General features: G+C 45.4%; 1 protein-coding gene across 4 annotated transcripts in view; it reads left to right on the top strand.

Moving 5' to 3' along the window:
- LOC125089879 (ATP-binding cassette sub-family C member 12) overlaps positions 1–26,305 on the top strand; it is a 157,479-nt gene that overhangs the window by 109,759 nt on the left and 21,415 nt on the right. For 3 of the 4 annotated variants that reach the window (XM_047712351.1, XM_047712352.1, XM_047712353.1), the window contains exons 11-20: positions 3,589–3,660; positions 6,000–6,124; positions 14,354–14,426; positions 16,067–16,270; positions 19,673–19,807; positions 19,908–19,983; positions 20,069–20,140; positions 22,978–23,067; positions 23,745–23,848; positions 25,775–25,972. In XM_047712351.1, the coding sequence (XP_047568307.1) occupies positions 3,589–3,660; positions 6,000–6,124; positions 14,354–14,426; positions 16,067–16,270; positions 19,673–19,807; positions 19,908–19,983; positions 20,069–20,140; positions 22,978–23,067; positions 23,745–23,848; positions 25,775–25,972 (1,149 nt within the window). Of the gene's footprint in view, positions 1–3,588; positions 3,661–4,894; positions 4,979–5,999; positions 6,125–14,353; positions 14,427–16,066; positions 16,271–19,672; positions 19,808–19,907; positions 19,984–20,068; positions 20,141–22,977; positions 23,068–23,744; positions 23,849–25,774; positions 25,973–26,305 lie in introns of those variants that run through there. The other variant, XM_047712354.1, reaches the window with a different exon arrangement.

A 26,305-nucleotide genomic window follows, 5' to 3' on the forward strand; every position in this document is an offset into this window, starting at 1 on the left:
CGTTTGAACTGGGGGTGGTGATGGTGGTGGGAGGATGTATCTAAGTTGTTTTCTTTCCCCAATTTAAAAATTATGTACATGGTTAATGGGGACATTTTCTTTGAGCTGAGAGAAGATGGTGGTTATGTTAGTACTGATCTTCAAACTCCAAAGGAGCCAGTTTTAACGTTGAATGAATAATCCATTTCAGGTGGCTAGGCTCAAAATGACTACCTTTTATAAATCTTTTTAGATTTGTTCTTAATTTCACAATGGAGTACTATGATGGATAATAACTGACAATTAAGAGCACTTACTATTTACCAGGTGCATAATTAACTCATTTAACCACCCCAATAACCTAAGAGGTAGGTACTGTAGCTACCCCCACTTGATGGTTGAGAAACCTGACACACAGGGAGGTTAAATAACTCAGCCAAGACCACACTGCTAGCAAGTGGCTTCACCCCGAGGGCACCTGGCCCCAGAATCTATGATCTTCAGCAACATACTTGTTAAAAGCAAATGAGATCAACAAGCAACCAGGAAAGCAAGCCAGCCAATCTATTGGCTGCTCCCCTTCAGGATTGGGGAATAGAGTCTTTAGACAAAGCTCTGCATTTACAGAATGTGTGGCCTTCTCCTACATGTGGTTCTCTTGCACTGGGAACTCAGCAGCAGTGCTCTGGGGATGGCAATGTTTGTTGATTTTGTTGCAGAGGGCTCAGCATTAATCTTGTGCCTAATATTTTATTTTATTTTATTATTTTTTAGGTATTCTTTTTTTAAAAAATTAACATATAATGTATGGGTACAGGTCTGTGAATCATCAGGCTTACACATTTCACAGCACTCGCCATAATCTTGTGCCTAGTATTTTAATCTCCCATGTTGTTGACTCACCCTTTTGCCACGTGAGCACTATAGAAGGAGAGGTTCCTACTTATTATGTGATGCTAAGTTCAAGAGCTGGTGTAGGTACTTCTTGTTGTTAACAAGACTGGCTGCCATGTATTTGTTGGAAATGGTATTTGTTTGGCTGAGTGCAATTGAGCTAGGTTCTCAGATAAGTCCTGCTGGGTGCAAACCATTTTGCTTTCTCATTCCCTTCCCCTGCCTGTGTTGTGCAGCACCTGGGTTGCTCTAACCATGCCTTTAGAGTTGTTCCAGAGAGGCCTCAGTGAAGTACTTTTGTGTTTTAAAGAAGCTGCCTTTTACCCTCCTCATTGCTTTCCTCCTTCTCATTATGTTGGTGACTCTTGGGCTTGTGCATCAAGGACAGGGTCAATGTTTTCCGAAACAAGGGGGCAACACAGCATCGTGTGGATTAAGGGTATGCCTCTGGAACCTGGTGTACGTGTGTTCCAGTCCCAGCCACTTGTAGTTGTGTGACTTTGAATATACCACCTAACCTCTTAGAACCTCTCCTCCTTTACCTGTTCAATGGATATTTTAATAATAATAGCACTTTATAGGCTGGTCGTGAGAATTGAGAGATATCATACAAAAACACTAAGCCAATAGTAAGTCTCAACTGATGTTAGCTATTGTTGCCTTTTTCTTCTCACAACCAAGTCCATCTTAAGAGCATCCCTTAAATATCTTAAATTCAGAGCATCCATATTTTCCCAAATTTAATTTCAGGATTCCATTGGGCTATAGTCTCCTTGAGGTCAGGCATGTATCTGTCTCATTCACAGTTGTGACCTGGCACCAAAGCAGGTGCCTGGCACAGTATAGGTTCCCAAGACTCTTTTTGGAATGAACAAATGAATAATTGGAAATCCTGGGGGTGCAGGCCACATGGATTTTCTCCTGAAGACAAGGATGACTCTGGAAGGCTCAGACCTGGCCCCAGAGAGTGGACAGAACTCAAAAGAGAGCCAAATGCCTAGAAGCTGAATCCATCCCCGTGGTCTCTTTGTCCCAAAGTCTTTGAAGTGTCCCAGTTCTTCTTTGAAGTCCTTCTAATGGGATTAAAATGGATGAGTTTCACTGAGTTGAAGTTTCAGTGACAGTGTGAGCTGCATAAGGCAGGGATCCCATCTGCCTCGATTACTACTTTATGCCCAGTGCCTAGCATGATGCCTGGTGTTCCATAAAGACTTGTCAAAGAAATTCATGATGATAAGAAGCAGTCTTCATGTGCTGGGGGTGGCAGTCAGGACCCTTCTGGTCTATCTCAGATGGGAAAGGAGAAATATTTAGCTCCACGAGGACCATCTTTTCTCTAAGGGATCACTGAAAGCAGGTCTTAATGAGAATACTCTTAGATGTTCCAACGGCAGCATTACTGTATTCACTTGAATACAAGAGTGGGCACAGGTCAGCCTAGAGGTCTCTGTATGGACTCTCACTCTGCCTGCGGTAGTTTCCCCCCAGATATTATATGGTTCACTCCTTCACCTCCTTCATGTCTTACTCAAGTGGCACCTGTAGCAGATACTACCAGTGACCCATCCATGTGCCCTGGCCATCTTCCAACTGCTGGATCTGTATCTGTGCCCTAGGGCCCTCCCCACCACCCACAAAGCAGCAGAACATCCACAGCCAAGGAAGCTGTTCTCCAACACTGGCTGTTGGTTATTTACCCCCAACTCCCTCAGCCGCTGGGGGTATAGAACTACCCTTAGTTTCCCAGGATTTCCCAGCAAGATTGAACTTCACTTGCCTCCCATGGGTGCTGACATAATAGTACACCCTTGATGGGTCACCTTCCCCTTCCCGTGGTACCTCCCAAACAAACTACCTTCACTCAAATCTTTTGATTCAGGGCCCATTTCTGGGAGAGCTCAAGCTAAGACATTTACTTTTTCAGTAAGGTTCCCTCCACCCTCATCTCCTCCATATCTCCTCCCTGCTTCATGTGTTTCCATGGCATGTCCCTGACATACTCCATACTCTACTTACTTATTGACTTTTGGTCCACCCAACTAAAACACAAGCTCCTTGAGGGCAGAGCCAAACTATTGTCTGTCATGTTCATTACTGTATTGTCCTATTGCTAGTGTCCAGAACAGCACCTGGCACATAGCAGTCTCTTACAATGATTTGTGGTTGAATTAATAGATTAGTAGCTGTAGAATAACCCATTAACCCAATGTGTTGGAATAGCATAACTGCTCAGTAATTTCAGATTATGCTTCGGTATGGTGGAAGGATACTTAAAAAATGACTTTTGAAAAACACTTGGCTCTCTGTATTTCAAAGGCTACCATTGTCCCCCTGGGTTGCGCAGCCTTTAACTTCTATTAGATTTGCTTTCCTGGAGTGTGGGCAAGGGACAGTCCTCATGTCCAGGGCATGTGTGTCCCAGACCAGCACAAGGCTGTTTCGCATCAGTGCTTGTACATGATTTCTGCAAGTCCTCTGGGCACTCCTCTGTGTTATGCCAAGGAAAGCACTTAATTAAGACTTAGGTTCCTGCCTCCTCCCAGGCTGCATATCAGGTTTGGGGTGTGAGACTGTATCTGCCATCTCTTAGAGCCGGCAGTGACCCCTTGGTTACCACCTGGCCTGGCTAGCACAGTTGCCAAAGGCAACACATTTGGCCCAAGACCCTTAAAGAACTGGTGGAATGACTGTGTCTTTTTTCTGTTTCTCTGGTAGGGGAAGGTTTTGGGAATATGTGGGAATGTTGGAAGTGGAAAGAGCTCTCTCATTGCAGCTCTCCTAGGACAGGTAAGCTGTGAAGTTGGAGCACTGACATGAGTCAAATCGTCCCCTGCCTGCCCTGCCTGGGGCCCTTCAAGAACAGTGGACCCAGTGCCTGGGCTCAGCTGCACTGATGCTGTGCACACAGTTAACAGTGATTTCCAGGAAGTTAATGTGCTCAGTAGCTCCATGCCCCTTGTCAACGTGACACTGAGCTTTTCATACACTCTTGGGTTTGCCTCCCAAGGACATGTGTTAAGCAATGACTGTTTCCTTGCCTAGAGTGCCATCTTTGTCAAAGGAAGAGACAAGTCATTAAGTACGTGGTGTTTCCCATGACTTGGGCCATTCTGATTAGAAAAGCCAGCAAGGTGGCTTTGCAGGGAGGGAGTGAGGCACCTGTGACTCACCATGACTCTAGATTATTTTTCCCCTTGTCCTTCTTCTTATCTCTAGTGTCTGCCCAGTGCACTGGCTTAGTCAGGCCTTCTTTGATGGAGTGGCTGAATGCATGCATCAACTAAAACAGCAATGTGTCCTCAGCTTCTCTGCAGACCTCCTGGTAGGAAAAGGGAAGAGTGCACTTGTCCTTTGCTATTTCTAGCTGTGTGACCCCAGTGAAATGGCCGAGCCATTTATTGTATTCATAGGGCTCTAAATTGATACAGTTTCTCATCCCAAATGAATGAATATTAAGTCCTCTTTCTCCCCATTCTGCTGTCCCCAAAGAGAAGTTTGGATGCCTGTAGTAGGGAGAGGAGACACCTCTGAAAAAACAAGGATGCTAGGTTCAGAAGAGCCCGCTAGACCAAGATGACTTCTTTTGGCCTCAGTTAACTCATTTCTAGAAAGAGCAACAACTCCTTCCCTGTCTGAAGGAAAATGTGGGGGCAGAATCCAGTGAGTTCCTAAGGTCCCTTATGCTCTAGAATTCTGTGTGTGTATCTCTGTCATAACCCTAGAGTCAGCAGGTGTGTTCCAGGTGACGCATCCCAATTCTCTACTTAATAACAGGAATCTCTCCACAGCATCCGCTAAGAAATGAGACAGCCTCTGCTTGGATATCTTCGGCAATGGGGAGTTCATTATTTCACAGCCAGTTCCCTCTGGAGAGTTTTGATGTATATGGAAGTGAAGTTTGCCTCCTTTTAACTTCTGCCCTTTGGTCTGCCCCTTTGGAATCTCTCAGAAAAAATAGAATCTATTTCCCATGTGACATTGGGAAGATCATATGCCTCACCATAGTCACTGGGATAGAGGCAGCAGGGTGACTTTTGAGTGGGCTCTGTACTGCCTGTGTCTACCACCTGTCTCATCCTCATGCTCACTGTTTAACCTTGGATAAGTAACTAAGTCTCTCTGAACGTTGGTGTCTTCATCTGTAAAATGGTGGTTAGCAGGGTCATGGTGAAGGTTACACAAGATAATGTATATAATAGTTATAGGGTAATTCCCAGGGCCAGTCATGGTGATTGGCATAGCCCCTATTCATTTTGCTATTCTTATTACCATTATTGTCATTATCATTTTCTCCAAGTCTAGTGTTCTCTGTCCCTTGGACCATTCCTGAGGTTAAATGGCATCACGTCACTTGACCTTGGCTATCTTTCTTCACTATCCATGACACATTGCCACCGCTCATCATCACTGAGCACCATGCCATCTCTCACAAATCCCATTTCCTGACAACTTTGAACAGGACATCATCACTAGTGTCCACTGTTACCTGTTAGATACCCACCACGTGGGATCATCCTAAGTGAACTTATGTACTCAGGGTCACACACTAGAGCTCATGCAAGTTTCTAATTGGATTGCTCAATGTGCCACATGAAACTGGATTTTCCACTCCCCTTGAAGAATGGGAAGTTCTGGCTGCAACCGAGCCTGCATCCTTGTACCAGGCCCTGCACCAATTATGCCACTGAGTTGAGGCTGCTTTCTTGAGACAGGGCATGCCAGGACCACCATTCACAGTCATACAGGCTATATCCTGCCCCTGGGGCCTGGCTGAGGAGGGTAGAATCCAGCTGGTGCATCTGGAGGAAAGGGGAGCCTTTGTGATGGGTCCTCTCAGAGGGCATTTTGTTCTGGTTGTACAGATTTGCCATGTGGTCTCTCCAGCCTGCAGTAGAGCTCACCAATGTCTCTTCTGTGACATTCCTGCCTGGCTGCTCATAGATTTTTGACCTTTGTGACCATCAGACTACCGTTGTGCTTTGCAGTGTGGGCAAGACATCTTGTTGACCTTCTTGCACCATCATAGTTAATTTTCATGGAATAAGTGGGTGGCAAGGGTGCAGTGGGCCCCTAAAGAGAGATCTGTGAGGTTTAGCTTCTGAAGGTGTTCTGGTATTTTGCTCCAGATGCAGTTACAGCAAGGGATCGTGGCAGTCAATGGGACTGTGGCCTATGTTTCCCAGCAAGCATGGATCTTTCATGGAAATGTGAGAGAAAACATACTATTTGGAGAAAAGTATGATCACCAAAGGTAATATTAACTTTGAAATGAGGAGGCACTTTAGTATTTGATAGCTTCTGCTATAGATGCTGATGCCATTCGAAATGCTTGCTGAGTGGGTTTCTTTAATGAATTCTGATTAAACATTTGTCAGATCCAAATGGGTGTTGGTTTTTCTCTTCCTGACCCAAGAGTTCAGGAGAGGCGCCTTCTGCAGACCTGTGATCACACTCTAAGAAATGGGTGGAATTGGCACTTCATTCCCAGTGCAGAGTAGCATATGTTCTGAGGTTCTCTGTAACAGTGCATATGTTGTCTGGCTGGAGAAAGATATATCTGGCAATTTTGCTTTAGGCCAAGTAATCAAAACTGCTTGATATCATGAGCAGCAGGTATGCAAACTAATCAGTCCTGACATCATTAATTGACATCAGACCTATAAGGACATATTCCCATTTATATACTCAAAATGATCTAATGGAAGAAAAACAAAGTTTAAGTCATAATTTTTGGATATACTTTGGATCATTATTTTAAGCACTGGAAAGTAATAGCTTTCTATGATTCTTCCCTGGATTTGGTATGCTGCCATGTACCTTCTCTCATTAGAGTTCTATAAACATCTATTTAGGGAGATCCTAGCATCATATCTCTATTTTATAGACGAAAAGGCTGAAGCTCAGAAGGGGAATTGACCTGCCCAAGGTCAAGGCTATTAAGTGGTAAGGGCTGAGTCTTGAATGCCAGGCCAGCATCATTTGTTCTCACTGGAGCTTCCTGACATTGGGTCCCCCCAAGCATCTCCAAGCTCCCTGATGCTGAAGTAAAGACCAGTGGAATTGCTGCTTGTTTGTTTGTTTATTTTAATTTGGCTGTCAGATCTCCAGTGATGATCTGGACTTTAGTATTTTGTTGTCTGAACCCACAAACTGTCCTTGCTGGCTGACATTGGCCAGCATGTGTGCCCCCAGCAAGGGGTCTTTTACTTCCCCCTGGCTCTTCCCTGGCCATGGCATCCTGTTGCTAGGAGGCTCAAGAGCAGCAGGAGTCCTTGGCACCAGCTGAACTGCTCTGCTCAGTGTTTCCTGGCCTCCTTCCCACCCCACCTGGAACGGTTTCTCTTTCTGTAAGTAGCCAGCTAGGAAAAAGGATTCCTACCTTCATCAGGCAGAATGTCAGGGCAAATATTTACCAAGTACTTGGAATTTGCAGGGCCATGCAAGATGAGGGGAGAAAGAAGGGTGGTTCAGATGTGTCTTTGCCCCTGAGGTGTTCAAGTCTGGGGAAGGAGCTGTAAGAGATATACAGAAGTACCAGTGCACCAAGAAGAATGTGCCAAGTTTCAGGAGGCCCTGTTGGATTATTCAGAGGCAGGAGAGATCACTAGAGGGAAGAGAGGTGTGTTGCTTGAATTGGGCCTGGCAGGGTGGATGCAGGCCCCCTTTGTGTGTGGCATCTCTAGGGTGACCATGGTGGCTCTCAGGCCATAGGAAGCAAGAGAGTAGGAGGTAACTTAAGATGGCAGGGGTAGAAGTGGCAAAGGGATGAAGATGTGCTGAACACTCCTCATGTCATAGTTAAGGACTGACAAAGGTAATGATGTTAATAATAACCACGACTGATGAAGAACTTGAAGTGCACCAGGAATTGTGCAATTGGCTTCAGATATGTGTTCTTGTTTCCTTTTCACAACCCAATGAGCGTTATGAGCCCAATTTATAGAGTGGAGAGTGAGGATCAGGGAAGTACATTCACTCGTCCAAGGGTTACCCAGCTGGATGCAAACCAGATTGTTCTGATTCCAAAGCCCTTGGTCTTTTATTTTTTTAATTTTTATTTATTTTTTATTTGAGTATAGTCAACACTCACGGTTACATTAGTTTCAGGTGTATGACATAGCGATTCAACTTCTCTATATGTTATGGTATGCTCACCCCAAGTGTAACTACCATCAGTTACCATACAACTCTATTACAATATCATTAACTAGAAACCCTGTGTTGCACCTTTCATCCCTATGACTTAATCATTCTGTAACTGGAAGCCTGCACCTCCCACCACCCCCTTTCACCCATTTGCCCGTTTCCTTCCCCCACCTGCAACCACCAATTTATTCTCTGTATTTATGGGTCTGACGCTTTTTGTTTGTTTATTCATTTGTTTTTTCAAATTGCATATATGAGTAAAACCATATGGTGTTTGTCTTTCTCAGTCTGACTTATATCATTTAGTATAATCTCCTCTAGGCCCATCCATGTTGTTGCAAATGGCATGATCTCATTTTTTTTAAGGTTATGTAATATTCTATCACATCACACACACACACACACATGTGCATATGTATATACACACATAAATCATATCTTCCTTATTCATTCATCTATCAATGGACACTTAGGTTGCTTCTATATCTTAGCTATTGTAAATGATGCTGCAATAAATATAGGTGTGCATATATCTTTTGCAATTAGTGTCTGTGTTTTCTATGGGTAAATACCCCATATTGCAATCACTGGGTCATATGGTATTTCCATTTTCAATTTTTGAGGAAATGCTATACCATTTTCCTGAGTGGCTGCACCGATTTGCGTTCCCACCAACAGCGTATGAGGGTTCCTTTTTCTTACATCCTCTCCAACACTTATTATTTCTTGCCTTTTTGATTTTAGCCATTCTGATAGGTGTGAGGTGATATCTCATTGTGGCTTTAATTTGCCTGATGATTAATGATATTGAATGTCTTTTTAAGTGTCTGTTGGCCATCTGTATGTCTTTTTTTTTTTTTTTAGAAAGATGTCTATTCAGGTCCTCTGCCTATTTTGTAATCACATTGTTTTTTAGTATTGAATTATAGAAGTGCTTTATAATATTTTGGATATGAACCCTTTATCAGATGTATCATTTGCAAATATCTTTTCCCACTCAGTAGGTTGCCTTTTTGTTTTGTTGATGGTTTCCTTTGCTGTGCAAAGGTTGTTTGTTTGTTTGTTATTGGGTCCAAATTTGCAGCCCTGAGATCAAGACCTGAGCTGAGATAAAGGGTTGGATGCTTGACTGACTGAGCCATCCAGGCAATCCCCGCACCCCCGCAATTTTTTATTTTGATGTAGTCCCATTAATTTATTGTTGCTTTTGTTTCTCTTGCCTTAGGAGACATACTGCCAATATCAGAGAAATTACTGCCCGTGTTCTGTTCTAGGATTTCTATAGCCTTAGGCCTCACATTTAGGTCTATGCCATTTGGAGTTTATTTTTGTATATGGTGCTATAACCTGGCCCAGTTTCATTCTTTGCACTTAGCCATCCAGTTTTCTCAGTACTGTTTTTTTTTTTTAAAGATTTTATTTATTTATTTGAGAGAGTCGGGGAGGGGAGAGAAAGCATGAGCAGGATGAGGAGCAGAGGGAGAAACAGACTTCCAGCTCAACAGGGAGCCTGATGCAGGGCTCCATCTTGGGGCTCTGGGATCATGACCTGAGCTGAAGGCAGATGCTTAACTGATTGAGTCACCCAGGAGCCCCTCAGCACTATTTGCTGAAGAGACTGTCTTTTCCCATTATATATTTTTGCCTCCTTTGTCATAGATTAATTGACGCTTTAAGTATGGGTTTATTTCTGAGCGTTCTGTTTTGTTCTTTTGATCTATGTGTCTATTTTTGTGCCAGTACCAAGCTGTTTTGAATACTATAACTTCGTAGTATATCTTAAAATCTGGAATTGTGATACCTCCAGCTTTGTTTTTCTTTCTCAGGGTTGTTTTGGCTACTCGGGGTCTTTTGTATACAAAGACACAAATTTTAGTATCATTTGTTCTAGTTCTGTGAAAAATGATTTGGTATTTTTGATAGTGATCACATTAAATCTATAGATTGCTTTGGACAGTGGGGACGTTTTTAATTCTTCCAATTCATGAGCACTGTATATCTTTCCATTTATTTGTGTCATTTTCAGTTTCTTTCATCAGTGTTTTATAGTTTTCAGAATACAGAACTTTCATCTGCTTGGTTAAGTTTATTCTAAGGTATTTTATTATTTTTTTGGTGCCATTGTAAATAGAATTGTTTTCTTAATTTCTCTTTCTGCTAATTTCTTATGAGTGTGTAGAAATGCTACCAATTTCTGGGTATTAATTTTGTATCCTGCAATTTCACAGAACTCATTTGTTACTTCTAGTAGATTTTTGGTGGGGTTTTTAGGATTTTCTATGTATAGTAGAAATGTCATCTACAAATAGTGACAATTTAACTTCTTCTTTGTCAATAAGAATGCCTCATTTATTTTCTTGTCTGATTGTGTGGCTAGAACTTCTAGGATTATGTTAAATGAAAGTGGCAAAAGTGGAAATCCTTGTCTCATTCCTGGTCTTAGAGAAAACCTTTCAGTTTTTCACCATAGAGTATGATATTAGGTGTGGGTTTTTCATATGGCTTTTATTATGTTGAAGTGCATTTCCTCTAAACCTAATTTGTTGGGAGTTTTTATTTGACTGAGTGTTGAATTTTGTCAAATACTTTTTCTGGATCTATTGATGATCATATGATTTTCAGCCTTCATTTTGTTGATGTGATGTACCATGTTGATTGATTTACAAATACTAAACCATTCTTGCGTCCCCAGAATTAATCCCACTTGATAATGGTGAATGATCCTTTTAATGAACTGTTAAATGGGGTTTGCTAATATTCTGAGGATTTGGGATCCTCAGGGATATTAGCCTGTAGTTTTCTTTTCTTTTGTGGTGTCTTTCCCTGGTTTTGGTATCAAGGTACTGCTGGCTTCATAGAATGTATCTGGAAGCCTTCCTTCCTCTTCTATTTTTTAAAATAGTTTGAGAATAGGTATTAACTCTTTTTAAATGTTTGGTAGAATTCACCCGTGAATCCATCTGGTCCTGGACTTTTATTTTTTAGTAGGTTACTATTATTATTATTATCATTATTACTATTATTATTATTACTGATTTAATTTTGTTATAGTAATTGGTATGTCAAAATTTTCTATTTCTCCTTGATTCAGTTTTAGAAGATTATATGTTCCTCGAAATGTATTCGTTTCTTCTAGGTTATCCAGTTTGTTGGCATGATTTTTCATAGTATTCTCTTATGATATCTTGTATTTCTGTGGTGTCAGTTGTTACTTCTCTTTCACTTCTGATTTTATTTTTGGGGTCCTTTCTTTTTCTTTGTGAATCTGGCTGTTTATCAATTTTATCTATCTTTTCAAAGAACCCACTCTTGGTTTCATTGATTTTTTTTCTGATTTGTTTTCATCTCTATGTCATTTATTTTTGCTCTAATCTTTATTATTTTTTTCCTTCTACTCACCTTGGGCTTTGTTCTTTTTCTAGTTACTTTGAAGTGTAAGGTTAGATTGTTTATTTCAGCTTTTTCTTCTTTCTTCAAACTACTTTTGCTGTGTCCCAGAGATTCTGAACCTTGGTGTTTTCATTTTCATTTTTCTCCATGTATTTTTTAATTTAATTTTATTTTATAAACATATATTTTTATCCCCAGGGGTACAGGTCTGCGAATCGCCAGGTTTACACACTTCACAGCACTCACCATAGCACATACCCTCCCCAATATCCATAACCCCACCCCCCCTCTCCCAACCCCCCTCCCCCCATCAACCCTCAGTTTGTTTTGTGAGATTAAGAGTCACTTATGGTTTGTCTCCCTCCCAATCCCATCTTGTTTCATTTATTCTTCTCCTACCCCCTCAACCCACCATGTTGCATCTCCTCTCCCTCATATCAGGGAGATCATATGATAGTTGTCTTTCTCTGATTGACTTATTTCGCTAAGCATGATACCCTCTAGTTCCATCCACGTCGTTGCAAATGGCAAGATTTCATTTCTTTTGATACTCAGCATCAGGGAAATACAAATCAAAACCACCATGAGATATCACCTCACACCAGTCAGAATGGCTAAAATTAACAAGTCAGGAAATGACAGATGCTGGCAAGGATGCGGAGAAAGGGGAACCCTCCTACACTGTTGGTGGGAATGCAAGCTGGTGCAACCACTCTGGAAAACAGCATGGAGGTTCCTCAAAATGTTGAAAATAAAACTACCCTATGACCCAGCAATTGCACTGCTGGGTATTTACCCTAAAGATACAAACGTAGTGATCCGAAGGGGCACGTGCACCCGAATGTTTATAGCAGCAATGTCTACAATAGCCAAACTATGGAAAGAACCTAGATGTCCATCAACAGATGAATGGGTAAAGAAGATGTGGTATATATACACAATGGAATACTATGCATCCATGTATTTTTTTAAAAATTTCTTCTTTGATTGGTTGTTAAGTATCATGCTGTTTAGACTCCATGTGTTTGTGTTTTTCCCACTTTTTTTTCTTGTGATTGATCTCTAGTTGTATTACTGTTGTGATCAGAAAAAATACATTCTATGATTTTGATCTTCTTAAATTTATTGAGGATTGCTTTGTGGCCTAACATGCGACATATTCTGGAGAATGTTTCGTGTGCACTTGAAAAGAACGTGTATTTTCTTGTTTTTCGATGGAATGTTCTTTATATATCTATCCATCAGATGCATCATTCAAAGACACTTCTCTTATTGATTTTCTGTCTAAATTATCTATCCGTTGATGTACATGGGCAGTTGAAGTCTTTTACCATTATTGTAATACCATCAATTTCTCTCTTTACATTCATTAATATTTGCTCTATGTACTTAGGTGCTCCAATGTTGGGTGCATAGATACTTCCAATGGCTTTATCCTCTAATTGGGTTGATCTCTTTATCATTCTATAATGCCCTTCTTTGTCTCTTGTTATACAGTCTTTGCTTTAAAGTCTATTTTGTCTAATGAAAATACTGTTAACCTTGCCAAAGCCCCCAGTCTTAACCACCATATGTACCACTCCTAAAGTTGGTGTATGGGTGTGATGCTCCAGGATATTAAGTGCCGCCAGGGGTCAGCATGCCACCTGAAGGGCAGCCACCTCATGATCTGCCTGCTCACTCTCTTGTTGGTGCCCTTTGTTGGGGACGTGTGTCCTGCAAAGTCTCAGTTGTGAGGCTTGTCCACTGTCATGCATTGAGAAGAAAGGGTCCCAATGATGCTGATAATGCTGATGAGATCAATCAGCTAATCAATCAATCAATTAATTAGTCAACTAATAAAGTGGAGGCAGGCAGCCTGTCAAGAGGGACAGAAACCTAGGGTCCAGTGATGGGAACTGACTGTGCCTTGCATAGGGCATGACCTTGAACTGATACCAGGAACATCAGGGAAATCAGAGCAGGAACTAACTTCTGAAGCAGCAATGTGGTCCCCTGGGAAAGATTCTCTCTATGGTAGAAGCCATCTGAGTGGGAATGAGGTAGAGAGAAAGCCCAGGGAGGAGGGTGTGGAATTCTCCCATAGCTTGAGGCCTGAGCATTTTTGAGTTCATACTCACTAACTTATTGACTTTCTTGGATCCCTTGCTGTCAGAAGTTCCATGGAGTGAGACTGGAGTCATGCCTGGTAGGTCATGGGTACCCCAGTTTTGTTATCCTTTGCAGGATGAGGTGCTGATCCTGGCAGCATGGGTGCTGAGAGTTGGTTAGGGCCTTGTCCATTAGACTCCCCACAGACTGGCCCAGTGCTAGACAGTGGGCAATGCTGAGGGATAAAACCAAGAAGCTAGGAGATCCAAGGAACTGAGATCCTATTCCTTCCTGGCTTCTGTTACTCAGGCAGTATTCTCTGTGCCCAGTATACTCAGGTGTCTCAGAGGGAGAAAACCCTGCTCTCTCCAACCTGGTAGGAGTGACTGGTAGATAGAGGAGAATCCTGGAGCAGAGGTCAGGGTCATCATTAGTAATCATCCCAGCACCCTGCTGTTACCCTCTACCCACACACATTTCTCCATTTATGGTCTTGCATCCTCTGGGAAGCCTCCCACAGTGACCGCAGCTCATATTGGTCACTCCCTTCTTTGACTCCTAAGAGCAGTGCTAGCAGTTGGCATCCCCAGTCTTCCCTTCAGAGGTTTCGTGTACATTGAATCATCTTCCTCTCAGGGCAGAAAAACCTGTGAGAGAAGAAACCATCCCTAAGTAAACTCTACATCAGATGTGTGGGGAAGGCCTAAGGGTCAAGGGGAAGCTGCATTTAGACATCAAAAGATGAAGCAACTGGCCAACTCCTTGTCTTACTTCAGTGATACCTTTCCAGGCAATCCAGGGCAGCAATGGGATCTTTTGTCACCATGCTGACTTATGTCATTTGTTTCCACAGGTATCAGCACACAGTTCGTGTCTGTGCCCTTCAGAAAGACCTGAGCAGCCTTCCTTATGGAGACCTGACTGAGGTGAGCAGAGCTAGGAGCTCAGCTGCACTGTAGCAACATGGCAGCTTGGCTGCCCAGGTTGAAAGGGCTGAAGCTGGCAGGCCCTGGTTCCATCCACATTTGGATGCTCTGAAGGACAGAAATGTCCCAGGAAGTGTGGGAAAAGCCAAGTTCTACCACCCTGAATTCCTCATCTGGGTTTATTCTTGGGGGAATATTAACAATGGTTATGGTACCAACTCTACCTGTGTTCGGTTCAGTGTGGTAACTCTTGGAGTCATTCCCAAACCACCTGTTAACTTAGAGAAGGTGTCTGGTTAAATCTGCTTCCATAGCTTATGGACTGGCTCTGTCTTCCAAAGACAGAGGTCTGGGGGTGCTGCATTGTAACTGGTCTCTAGGGCTCCTTCTTGCCTCGTTTACTCTGCCCTCCTAACACTGCTCTCACTGCTTGTCTAAAAACCTGCCTGGGTCCAGGGTCGAGCCTGCCAACTCAGGTGACTCAGGGAGGGAGGTCATCATGCCATCTTTCTGTTTCCCCATCCCAGTGTGCACTTTGTTGAGTCTTCGGTTTTGCCCAAAAGCAAAGGAGGAGACCAGAGAGCTAAAGAATCCTGAAGAAAGATGAGTTCAGAAAACATTGCCTTTCTCTGATAGGGCCCTCCATGTGCCTGTGTCAAGGAATTGGATACCACAGCCATCATGGTCTGACATTCAAGATCTCTCTTGCTGCAGCCCTGGCCCACCTCCCCAGGGTCTGCTTCTACTCATCCCTACTTGCCTAAGTGTACACTTGCCTTCCAGCCTCCAAACCTCTGTTCTTGCCATTGTTACCACCTTTCAAGTTCCAACCGCAAATCTACCCCCTTGAGGGAGACTTTCCTGAATCCCACAATCTGCAGTGGTTTGCCCCAATATACTTGGCTTATGCTTCTCAGTTTCTGCCGATATGTGAGCTCCCAGTAGATAGGGAATTTTTTTGTCCAGCTTCGTGTGTCCTTCCTCTGTGCTCACCCCAGTGCCTGGCTGAACATAATGGGGACTTACTTTGGGGTCAGTTGGACAGAAGAACCTAAAGTAGGCTATCTAGATTTTCATCCTTTCTACAAATGCTTACTGAGCACCTGCTCTGTGTCAGGTGTGATGCCAGGCCTTAGGGATAGAGTGTTAAATACAGTAGACATGCCTTTCATCTTTGTAGAGTTTAAAGGTCCTAGTGGAGGTGAGGAGTTGGTACACAAGCAAGCAAATTGAGAGCCTCCTTGTCCATTTGCTCCTAGGCTCTGCTCCCTCCTGTTCACCTGTCCACTCTGCCAGAGCTTCTGCTCAACAATTCCCTCTGATGTTGGTGGTTAAGACATAGCCCTTCTCTATGGGATATGCACTAGAATGAGGCTGTTGTGAGACAGGTTTCCCTCACTCAACACTGGAGTTTTTCCCTAGTTGCCGTTGCCCACCAGGCTGCCTACAGAAGTGAGTCTTTCACTTCCCAGGGCATCTGGTACAGTCAGGGGGTCCCTGTAGGGGGTGGAGGAACTGGAATGTAGTAATGATCAGTTTGCAAAAGAGTCTTGAGAAGCTTCAAGAAGCTCTTGTTCCCTGAGGACTGCAGGGTGGGAATGGGGCCCAGTGATGGAGAGTAACATTGTTCCTGCCTACAGATTGGGGAGCGGGGCCTCAACCTCTCTGGGGGGCAGAGACAGAGGATCAGTCTGGCCCGCGCTGTCTACTCAAACCATGAAATCTACCTGCTGGATGACCCCCTGTCAGCAGTAGATGCCCACGTGGGGAAGCACGTTTTTGAAGAGTGCATTAAGAAGACACTCAAGGGGAAGACAATTGTCCTGGTGACCCACCAGCTGCAGGTAACTGGAACTGGCAGGATTCATGAGGTCACAGGATGGGTGTGGTGTCTAATGCTCACAAGTCTCCTTTTCTACCTAAACCTGTCCCATCCACAGCTGAGACAGAGTCAGCGTTGGAGGAAGCAAGATGTGTAGGTTACAATCATGATTCTCCCCAGCCATCCCAGCTTGCACATAGCCCTGCCTGCTCCTCTCTGGGCATAGACTCTATTGGTCCTAAATTTGGGTTCAGTGGAACCAAGACCTTTCTTCCACCAGAGGATAGACTCTCCAGAAGCAAATGACCCCTATCTATGCGGTGGACATAGGGCACTTCCTCCAGCTCTGGACCACTGATGGTGGTGAGGTGGGAAGCTAGGTAGAAAAAATTCAGTCCCCACCCTTCCTTCAGCAAGTGCTAGGTGGGCCTGAGGACAGAGTGCCTAGGAGGGGGATAAAGGGCTCTGATGCTCTTGGCATCACTCACCAGGGGGAAAAGGCTGGGCTTTTGGGCTAAGTCAAGACTCTTTTCCTTTCTCAGAGCCACTCTCTTAGGCTTAGGAACATGAATATTACTGAGAAGTTACTGAGCTTGCCCAGAGGGCTCGAGAATCAGGCAGGGTGGAGAGAGTGCTCACAGTGTCAGCTTCATCAAGAGCTCTGAATACCTGGTAGGAATACAAGGCTCCCCTGTACCCTGAGACAAACCAGATTTCCTCCTGCCTCCATCTCCCCTCTTCACAGTGAGTCTGTATAGGTGTGGGTATGTGTCCATGTATATGTGTATGTATATACATGTGTGCGTCTCCTGCTGAAGGAAGGATCCCATGGGACTCACCTGCCTTGAGAGGACTGTTGGAGCAGAAGTCCTGTCTTCTTTCCTCTAGTGACACCTGTGGGGAAAATATTCAACAGGGGCCTTATCTGGGGGTAAGAGACAGACCTCATGGTCTTTGTAAGGGTAAGTCAACCTAGGGGAGGGGGAGGCAAATGAGGTCACCATGGCTACAGGGTGCTCTAAGCTGCATTTCTAGGATCTTCTATCAGTGGCCAGAAGGGCCAGTTTGAAGAGGGGGACATTTCTTAAAGATCCAGGAAAACCATTCCTTCCCATTACTGTAGTTCTGCCCCCAGCCTATGTCTCTTTGCTGAGGACTGGAGTTCTCAGAATAAACTCCAAGCATCTGAATTTTGGGTTCCTGTTGAGTGGGCTCAATCACCTCCAGGAAGCATCTAGTGGTATAGACAAGTTGCTCTGCTGGCCAGGTGTCAGAGTGGAGGAGAAGGTTGGATTTCCTCTGGACCCCCATGAGGTCAGTGGGAATTCGGTCTCTCCCAGCCACGGTGCTAAGTGTTGTAACCACAGCATCACACTGTGAGGGTCCAAGCCCTGGAGACCTCCTGCAGTGGGGAGGGCTGTCCTCCTGAGGGGTCATGGGGATCTGGAGGGGGACTTCTGGCCCCTGACAACTGTGGGTCATAGCTGTCTTTGAAGGCATCTTTACTGGGGGAAATCATCACCTCAGCCCTGTCCAGTCTTTGAACCTTGATGACTAGCTGCATGACCTCAGGTAAGAACTATCTCTTCCCCAGGCCTGTCTCCTGGAAGAGTCTACCTTTCACCAAGGTCATTTTCTTTTCTTTTCTTTTTTGAATATTGAAAAATGTAAGCAGTCACCAGATGGCACTGCAGTCTCAGTCCAGCTGTCCGTTGTTGGGAAGGAGGGGGTTCCAAGCCCCTGAACTGGAACCCCAGGGCTTTTCCAGAACCTTGCTCTGTTGCTTTTACTTGTGGGCTCACAGCCAATCAGGATGCTTCCCAGTGCTTGGGCTGGATGATTGCTCTTCATTTACTTGAGGAAACAAATGAAATGAGGCCTGCAGTTGCCACTGAAAACCAACCCAGGGTCAGATTTTGTGTTTGTGAACAAAACTGCTCAAATCACACCAGATCTCACTGGCATGAACTGGGGAACTCACTAGCCAGAGGGCTTTCACCAGGAACTTCCCCACAGAGAAAGAAAAGGCTGTGAGGCTGTCACGTACCCCACACTGGTGCCTCAATCTCCCTATCTTGAGAATGGTCTGATCACAAAGCTGCCACTTCCTTTACTAGCTTGTGGGACATTGACACATAAGAGACGAACAAGATCGGGTTTTGAAAAGTTAGAATAGGCTATGTAAAGGTGAGATTTTATTTTCTGGAAAAAGGTTCTCTCAGAAAGTGTCTCCTCTGGACATGACAAGCCAGGCTGTTTCTGCTTAGCTGTCTGGGAAAGTGGACAAGGAGCTGAGTCATTAGTCTAAGGGAGGCAGAAAGGCTGGAGCTGCCCAAGCTGCCAGAACCTCTGTCACCTGGCCTTTTGGGCACCACCCCCATTCCCCCAACATCCTGTCAGGAGTACAGTGACCAAATGTGGCTGCTTCTCTCAAACTCTGAGTCAAGAGCCTCAAAAGTTAATTTGATTTTGGGTGGACCCTCAATATAGGGGAAGACCTCTGGGCTGTTTTGCAAGGGCTTCGTTAGGCTGAGCCATCTTAAATCTCACTGTATTTTGCTCCTGTAGGAGGGGCTTCCTGCTCTTAGATGGGTTGATCCTATGGAGAAAAATCTATCTCGTTCCATGAGAGGAAACCCCTATTAGCAGAACTCTTTGATCTCAGGAGTGATATGTAAATGAAGGGAGCTCAAATTAGAAAATCAGAAGTGCTTTGGGCAAAATGTGAGATGCCATATTAAATGAAGCTATATTTTTATCATAGAGATAAAGCTGATGTAAACTCCTCAGGCCTAGTGGGGGAGGGGGTTGTGATCAAGGGAGGAGTGGGGCCTGGTGGTGGAGGACTGCTCCATGTTCTGCTTTTGGGCTACATGAGGGTGATGAGGTGGGCTTGTAACGTTCTAGCAAAGGAAGGCCATTGCTGAGGTCATATTTCCCCTCTCCACCAGATCTTGTCTTGCAGTAACTTGTCAATTTCATATTCCAAATCCCACCTGCCCCCGATCAGATTTCTTGGCCCACTTAGGGAACAGTGTTTCACAGTGACAACCAGAGGGTCCCGTTGGACTCACGACACCAGTAGGCACTAGATCAGTGCTTCTCAACTGGGGGCCATTTTTCCCTTTAGAGGGCATTTGTCAATATCTGGAGATGTTTTTGCTTATCACAGGTAGAGCAGGAGATTGCTACTGTCATCTAGTACGTAGAGGAAGGAGGAGACTGCTAACATCCCACAATGCACAGGACAGCCCACTGTCCCTGCCCCAACAACAAAGAATGATCTGGCCTTCAGTGCCCACAGTGCCAAGGTTGAGAACCTCTGTACTAGAGGAGCTTGGGGTGCCACTGGATGGGAGTTTGGCATGGCTCTCTTCTCTTACCAGGCAGAAATTCACTGTAGACCGTTTTTGTATCTTTGCAGTTCTTAGAGTCTTGTGATGAAGTCATTTTGTTAGAAGATGGAGAGATTTGTGAAAAGGGAACCCACAAGGAGTTAATGATGGAGAGAGGGTGCTATGCCAAACTGATTCACAATCTCCGAGGGTTGCAATTCAAGGTAACTCTGGGTGCAAAAGGTGGGGTCCTTCCGTCTGTGTCTCTAGCCTGGGAGTAGGCCTGTCCTGTAGCTTTCAGAAGGACTGTCATTTTGTCTCTAGGATCCTGAGCACATCTACAATGCAGCAATGGTGGAAGCCCTTAAGGAGAGCCCCTCTGAGAGAGATGAAGATGCTGGTACAGTCCGAGTTCAAACCACACTCCTCTCTTAGTGTCCATGGCTCATGAGCAGACACAGATCTCTCTTTATTTCTCACCCTAGTTTTGGCTCCAAGAGATGGGAAAGATGAAGGAAAAGAACCTGAAACAGACTCAGAATTTTTAGACATGAAAGGTATTTGCTATTCGTTCTCTCAGTTACAATAGTCTTAAATATTTATGGAGCATTCTGGATAGAGAAACGTAGGCCCATTTTAAGTCCTTTGGGGGCAACTAGAATTAATACAACTTACTGTCATGTGAGTCTTGGGGTTCAACTGCCTGAGTCCAAGCTCTGGCTCAACCACTTTCTAGTTATATGAGTTGGTACAAGATACTAGGCTACTCTTAATCCATAAAATGGGGAAATAATAACCAACCTCATAGGTTCCCACAAGGATTACATGAGAAACTGCACATAAAATGATTAGCTCAGTGTCTGACATAGAGTAACTCTCAACAGTAGTTATTATTGTTATTCATTAGGTCAAAGCAGTGCACAGAGACTGGTTTGAGGCAAAGGCACACACAAGAGAGATGTGTCACTCTTTATGGGGAGCATCGAGAAAGGAATGTGCAGCACTGAAGAGACTGGGTGGGAGGACTAAGCATTCTGCTATGTGCTGGTCCCCACAATCATCTGCACAGACAAAAATATGAGATCTCAGGAGCTCATGGTCTGGTGGGCGACACAGGCAAGGCGGTAATCATGGGAAACTGGGATAAAGGTAATGGGCGTTGGAGTGGGCATAGCAAGTCAGGGAGGTCCTCACAGAGCTGGCAGACTTGGAACTAGTCCTTCAAGGATATGTAGGAGTTTTCTGGGAGGCACTGTGGTAAGAAGGTGGGGAAGGGGGAGGATTTTGAGGTTGAGGGCAGGTCGGAATTCCAGGAAGGCAGAGAGAAGAGATAAATCTGGTGAGTGCCAGCCTTGTCAAGCTCCCTCTTCTCCTCCCCACGCATTGTTCCCTTCCACCCCTGTATACATTCAACATTTGTTGAGCACCTACTCTATGCCCTTCTCTGGGGCTGGGCAGCAAGAGGCCAGGGATCCAGATCCACAGTCTCTTTCCTCAAAGTGCCCTTGGAGGCTTTCCAAGTTAGAGCTCTGTTCCTCAATAATGTGTAGCTGGAAAAAAACCAAAACAAAACCACACCTCAGTGTATTTTGTCAAATTTAAGATATCATCCATTTTAAGATCACCATCATTTTATGTACCACTTAGAAAGAAAAATCTCTGCCAATTAGATGATATGGCATACTACCGAATGGAAGGCACATCATGATTTCAGAGATGTTAAAATGTGAAAAAAAAAAAATGTTAGTCTTTGAATTGATGAAATTTGGCACCAATAATGGTGCTTCTGACAAATGCATGCACGTTTGGAAAGACAACATATTTTTATCTCTCTGGAGGCGGCCAAGGCTGAAGTGAGGTGCCCACCATCTCTTCCATGCCTTCCCAGGAAAGCTCCAGGCTGCCTAGGATGTGAGGTCCTGTGGAGAAAGTAAACCCTGCTCCTCTTTTTCTCCTCACCCTCCCTACTCTGGAGGGGAAACTGAGCGTGTGAAATCACCTGCCCTCAAAGCTATAGGAAGGGATCCAGTTAAAGGAGGCGGTGCCCACCATGCCTGGCATCAGGGCATTTTCTAAAGCACAGCAAGATGAAGAGCGTCATCAGCATTCCTGGCTGGGCTGGTGGGCTACCGTGGGATTTGACTAGTTCCCTTTGTGCTCCAGGATGTCTTTCAGTAGGCTCCGCCAACCCACTGGGCATCTCCCTCATTTTGCAGGCCCAGAGAGAGACACAATGAAAGAAAGTCAGGCTGAACCTTTTCAAAGAAGCATGAAGCTTCCCAGGCAGAGGGTATAATAGTAGCTCTATTCATCGCGCCTTTGAGGTGTGACAGCTACCCCTCTTGGAGCAAGGTGCAGAGAGCCCATGTGCAGGGGCACCCCTGTGTCTAGCTCTATTTATTATCTCTGTTTATAAAAGCCATGTTTGATTTAGGATTCTGCTTTGGAGCTGACATTTTCATGCTTTTCTGTGAAGGAGAGGAAGGGGACGAGTACTCAGTTCTGACTGTTGTGAGCTGCTTTAGCCAGCATCCCTGTACCTCTGGATGTGCTTTCCTGGAGAATTTAACAGTCATTTTCCTTTCCCTTTGGAAAACAGAGAGGACTTGGAACATCCCCATGGAGGGAATTGGGAGTCCAGGCAGTGGCTGACTGAGGAGGAGGTCCTGGGTTTAATGTGTGAGGCATGAGCTCTGAGAAGACAGGAGCTCCTACCTCCTTCTGGTTGACCCTGCAGTATTTGCTGTGGGTGCTTTTAGCACTTCCAGTGCTTGAAGCCGGACTCCCAGCTGTATTCTTTTGCCTGGGGGCTCTCTCTGCAGGTTGCCAGCCTTAGGTCAAACCGGAAGAGCTGGGGAATTAACCTTCACAGGGAGGAGCCCTCACCCTGGGGACAATGGGATTTGTAGAAACATCCTCTACCCTCTGGTCAGGTGAACACTGGTGGGTGTGTGTTCCACACTGGCTCGACCCTTCTCCACATTAAGCTCCAGATGCCTACAGAGGTCACTGGCTTGATGAGATGCCTCCTATTGTTCCCTTTCCTATGCCCTACAGCTCCTGAATAAGCTCCATGCACATAACCCCTTCTCAGGAGCTACTTCTGGAGAACTAGACCCAATCCACCCCTTGATCTCAGGGCTGAGCACATAGTAGTTGCTTCATAAATATTTCTCCCAAGACTGAAAGCCACCTGCCTTAAGGGGCTGTGATGAGGATCAAATCAAATAACATGAGCAAAAGTGTGCTGGGAATTTCAAAGTGTAGGACGATGGAAGGGAGGGTGGAAAACTGCCCCCATTGTGGGAATGGGTATGTAGGAGGGGTGTGCCCAACCCACTGGGCTCCCCTCCGCTGCCAGCAGGCACCCCAGGACTTGTGTCTTTCTCCGTAGTTCCTCTGCACCAGCTCGTCCAGACTGAATCCCCCCAGGAAGGAACCGTGACCTGGAAAACGTATCACACGTACATTAAGGCTTCTGGAGGTTTGATATAAAACAACAGGTTTCTTGATTTAATTTGCATTAAAAAAATCCTTTCTCAAACTGTTGGGTTCGCATTTTATGATTTCCTTAACAATTACTCCTTTTATGCTAGAGCCATTTATCAATGCTTTTATTTTTTTTTTCATCCGAAGTGTGATAATACAGCCTTTTAAATGGAATCACCCTTTATCTCCATTAAAGCTGCCAGACTCTATTTATTGAAACTGAGTGAGCAGCAGCAGGAACCAGCCACGGTTCTTCCGCACCTCGCTGCCTCTTCACTGAGCACAACAGCGATCCACTCATGGCTTGCCTTCAGTGCAAGGTTTCCATCTCGGTGCAAAAATACCTTACAGTTTTATTCCCTGTCTCTGCCCAGCAAGATTGAGTTTTTGTTTGTTTTTGAGGAATACTGAGTTGCTTCTATTAAGGTGCATATTGGTGGGTTTTTTTTTTTTTCCCAATATATTGGCAATTTGGACCCATTTTCCAGCCAGGTGGAACACATGTCCCCATTGGGGTTCAGGGTCACAACACCCAGACTTGTGACAGCAGCCTGCAAGGCAGTTCCCAGGGGTGGGGGCCCTCTTTCTGAAGGCTTTGAATTTTTTATGAGGGTTGGACCCACTGTGGCCCCCTCCTCTGTAACCCCCTGGACATCTCCCCTCCTCTTGTAGGGTACCTCCTCTCTCTGTTGGCGGTGTCCCTCTTCCTCCTGATGATCGGCAGCTCTGCCTTCGGCAATTGGTGGCTGGGTCTCTGGCTAGACAAGGGCTCCCAGGTGAGTTTCCCTTTGGCATTGGAAAATGCTGGGTCAGTTGCTGAAAGAGAGCATGAATGCCCCCAGCACTGCCCAAGGAACCTCCCACTGCCCCTTTCCATGAAGTTGAGATGAGTTGCCTGCACAGCTCAATTCCTGAAATTCCCTTTGATTTTGCAAGACAATCAGGACATCTGGATTTTTATATGCCACCTTTAGGTTTTTAAAGGATTGACTAAAAGATTGTGATCGTGCCAGGCAAATGCAGCACGTCTGTGGAGTCAAGCCTGTGTAGAATAGAGTCGGTCTTGCAGCCTCCATTGTGATGCACCTTGAGGATAGCCCTGAGGGGCTGGAGGAACCTAGCGTGGTTGTTAAATATTCCTGCCTCTGAACAGAAACCGACCTCTTATTGTTGACACTGTCAAGGGTCAGAGGGTTTCACCTCTCTCTGCCCTCCAAAGTCCCTCTGCAGGAACCAGACATGCAAAAGCCAGACTCAGTTCCTGGTTGTGCTGCAGAGCTACCATGTATCTTTCGCAGACACCAGGTATCTGCCACCCAAAGGTCTCCTCTATACCAGGGTCCCTCCTGGGAAGGATTGAAAATTCTGCTCTTGCTGGAGCTTGCTAAAAACTCTCCCAGCTTTTGGCCGTGGTTTCTAAGCTTTCCTGGAGCCCCGGGGAATGCTGTGGGCCCATCCTGCAAGATAAGATTTTGGGATAGTTCTGTTGCTATGACAACTGAGGTGGGAAGGCACTGGGGAGCTGTGGGCAGGGGAGAGGTCACTATAGCTCTCCTGGAGGTTGGCGCAGCTTCCTGAGGGCTTTCCCAAGGGGAAAAGCCAGTGGGAGCTCTGCACTGTGCAGGAAGAGCTCCATCTCTAGAATATTCCCAGATCCTCCCTGGCTCATTAAGAGCTCTTTTCTTGGAGAGCCCAAGGTTTCCTGTCAGAATGGAACCTCGTCCTAGGTGTGGTGCTTCACCAGTGGGCCAGTGCCGTTGGCTAACTGAGCATGCAGCAGGAATGGCAGACCCAGGCATTTGCCCTGCCCCCAGGCACTGTGGACACAACTTGATGCACAGTGAAGCCTCCTGTTCAAGCGAGTCCTCTCATCAATTAGCTCCCCAGGAATGCTTTTGCTTTTATGGATGTTCATCCATCAGCCGTCACCTCTGGTTTACATTTTCTCTACTGCTGTAATCAGCAAAATGACATTTAAAAGAAAGATGCTTGTTTGCTCCCCAAGGGCAGTTTTGACTTTCAGCACATGGCTCAGAGAAAAATGAAGCTGCCAATTCCTCGGGAGGAGGAGATGGCCTCTCCCCAGAAATGCTGGCAGAAATGTGTGTTCTCCCCCCAGCAGGATGGAGCTGCGTGTGGTCTTGACTCTTCCCAGAACTCTGTGGTTCACCAGACTCCCTCCTCCCTACCAGGGACTTCGGGATAGTGGACCAGTATCCCCCAAGATGCTCCTTGAGAAAAGGAAAGGGAGGGGACTGTGGGGCTGGCCTGATACCGGGTCCTGTATGGGCTGCCTGAGGGCTCTTCTGCCAACTTCATGGAATCCAGATTTCCTGTGCTTCTGTAATTTTTCCGGCCCGACATCACATCTTGTCTCTTGAGGCGTAGTTGCTTCCGGGACAGAAGCTATCTGCTTACCCTGTGCCTGCCTGCTTTTTGTGCTTTGTTTGCTCACTGACGGTGCTGAGGCTCGAGCCTTGAGTCTAATAAGTCAGGTGCCTTGGGGGCAGGTAGCCCAGCAGGAGGAACCATGCAAAGCTCAGAGGTCCTCAAAGGGAAATGATCTGATTTTTACCACCTGGTTCATCCTTCACAATTATGCACCTACTTTTAGTTTCTTCTCTCTGGAAAGATCCTCTGGCCAATTCCTATTGTCTTGACAATTTACCAATTCTTGGTGCTTCTCTTGTTTTTCTCCAAAGATGACCTGTGGGCCCCAGGGCAACAAGAGTGCATGTGAGATTGGTGTAGTGCTGGCAGACACGGGGCAGCGTGTGTACCAGTGGGTGTACGCAGGGAGCATGGTGTCTGTACTGGCGTTTAGTGTCATCAAAGGTTTCACCTTCACCAAGACCACACTGATGGCGTCCTCCTCATTACACAACCTCGTGTTTGACAAGGTACTGCTCCCGGGGGCTGCACGCAATTCCAGCCATTCAGCCAATGGCATTTACTGAGCCGCTACAACGCATCAGGCACTGTGCTGGGCTCTGGGCACAGACACAATGCTCAAGGAGCTTACGTTCAAGTGAGCTATCAAGATACCTACTGTCGACTTTGAAGGCAAACTCCAGGGACTGTGGGAATGTGCTGTGGGCCCTCAGGCCAGACTAGGGGTGGAGGTGAAGGTGGTCAGAACGGTTTCCCTGAGGACACCGCACTGCACTGGGGCAGACATGTACTGGCCGGCAGGCCATCTCTAGCTCCAAAGAGCCCTGAGTCCACAGAGGGCC

Source organism: Lutra lutra, chromosome 17 (genome assembly GCF_902655055.1).
Source record: "Lutra lutra chromosome 17, mLutLut1.2, whole genome shotgun sequence".
Taxonomy (NCBI): Eukaryota; Metazoa; Chordata; class Mammalia; order Carnivora; family Mustelidae; genus Lutra; species Lutra lutra.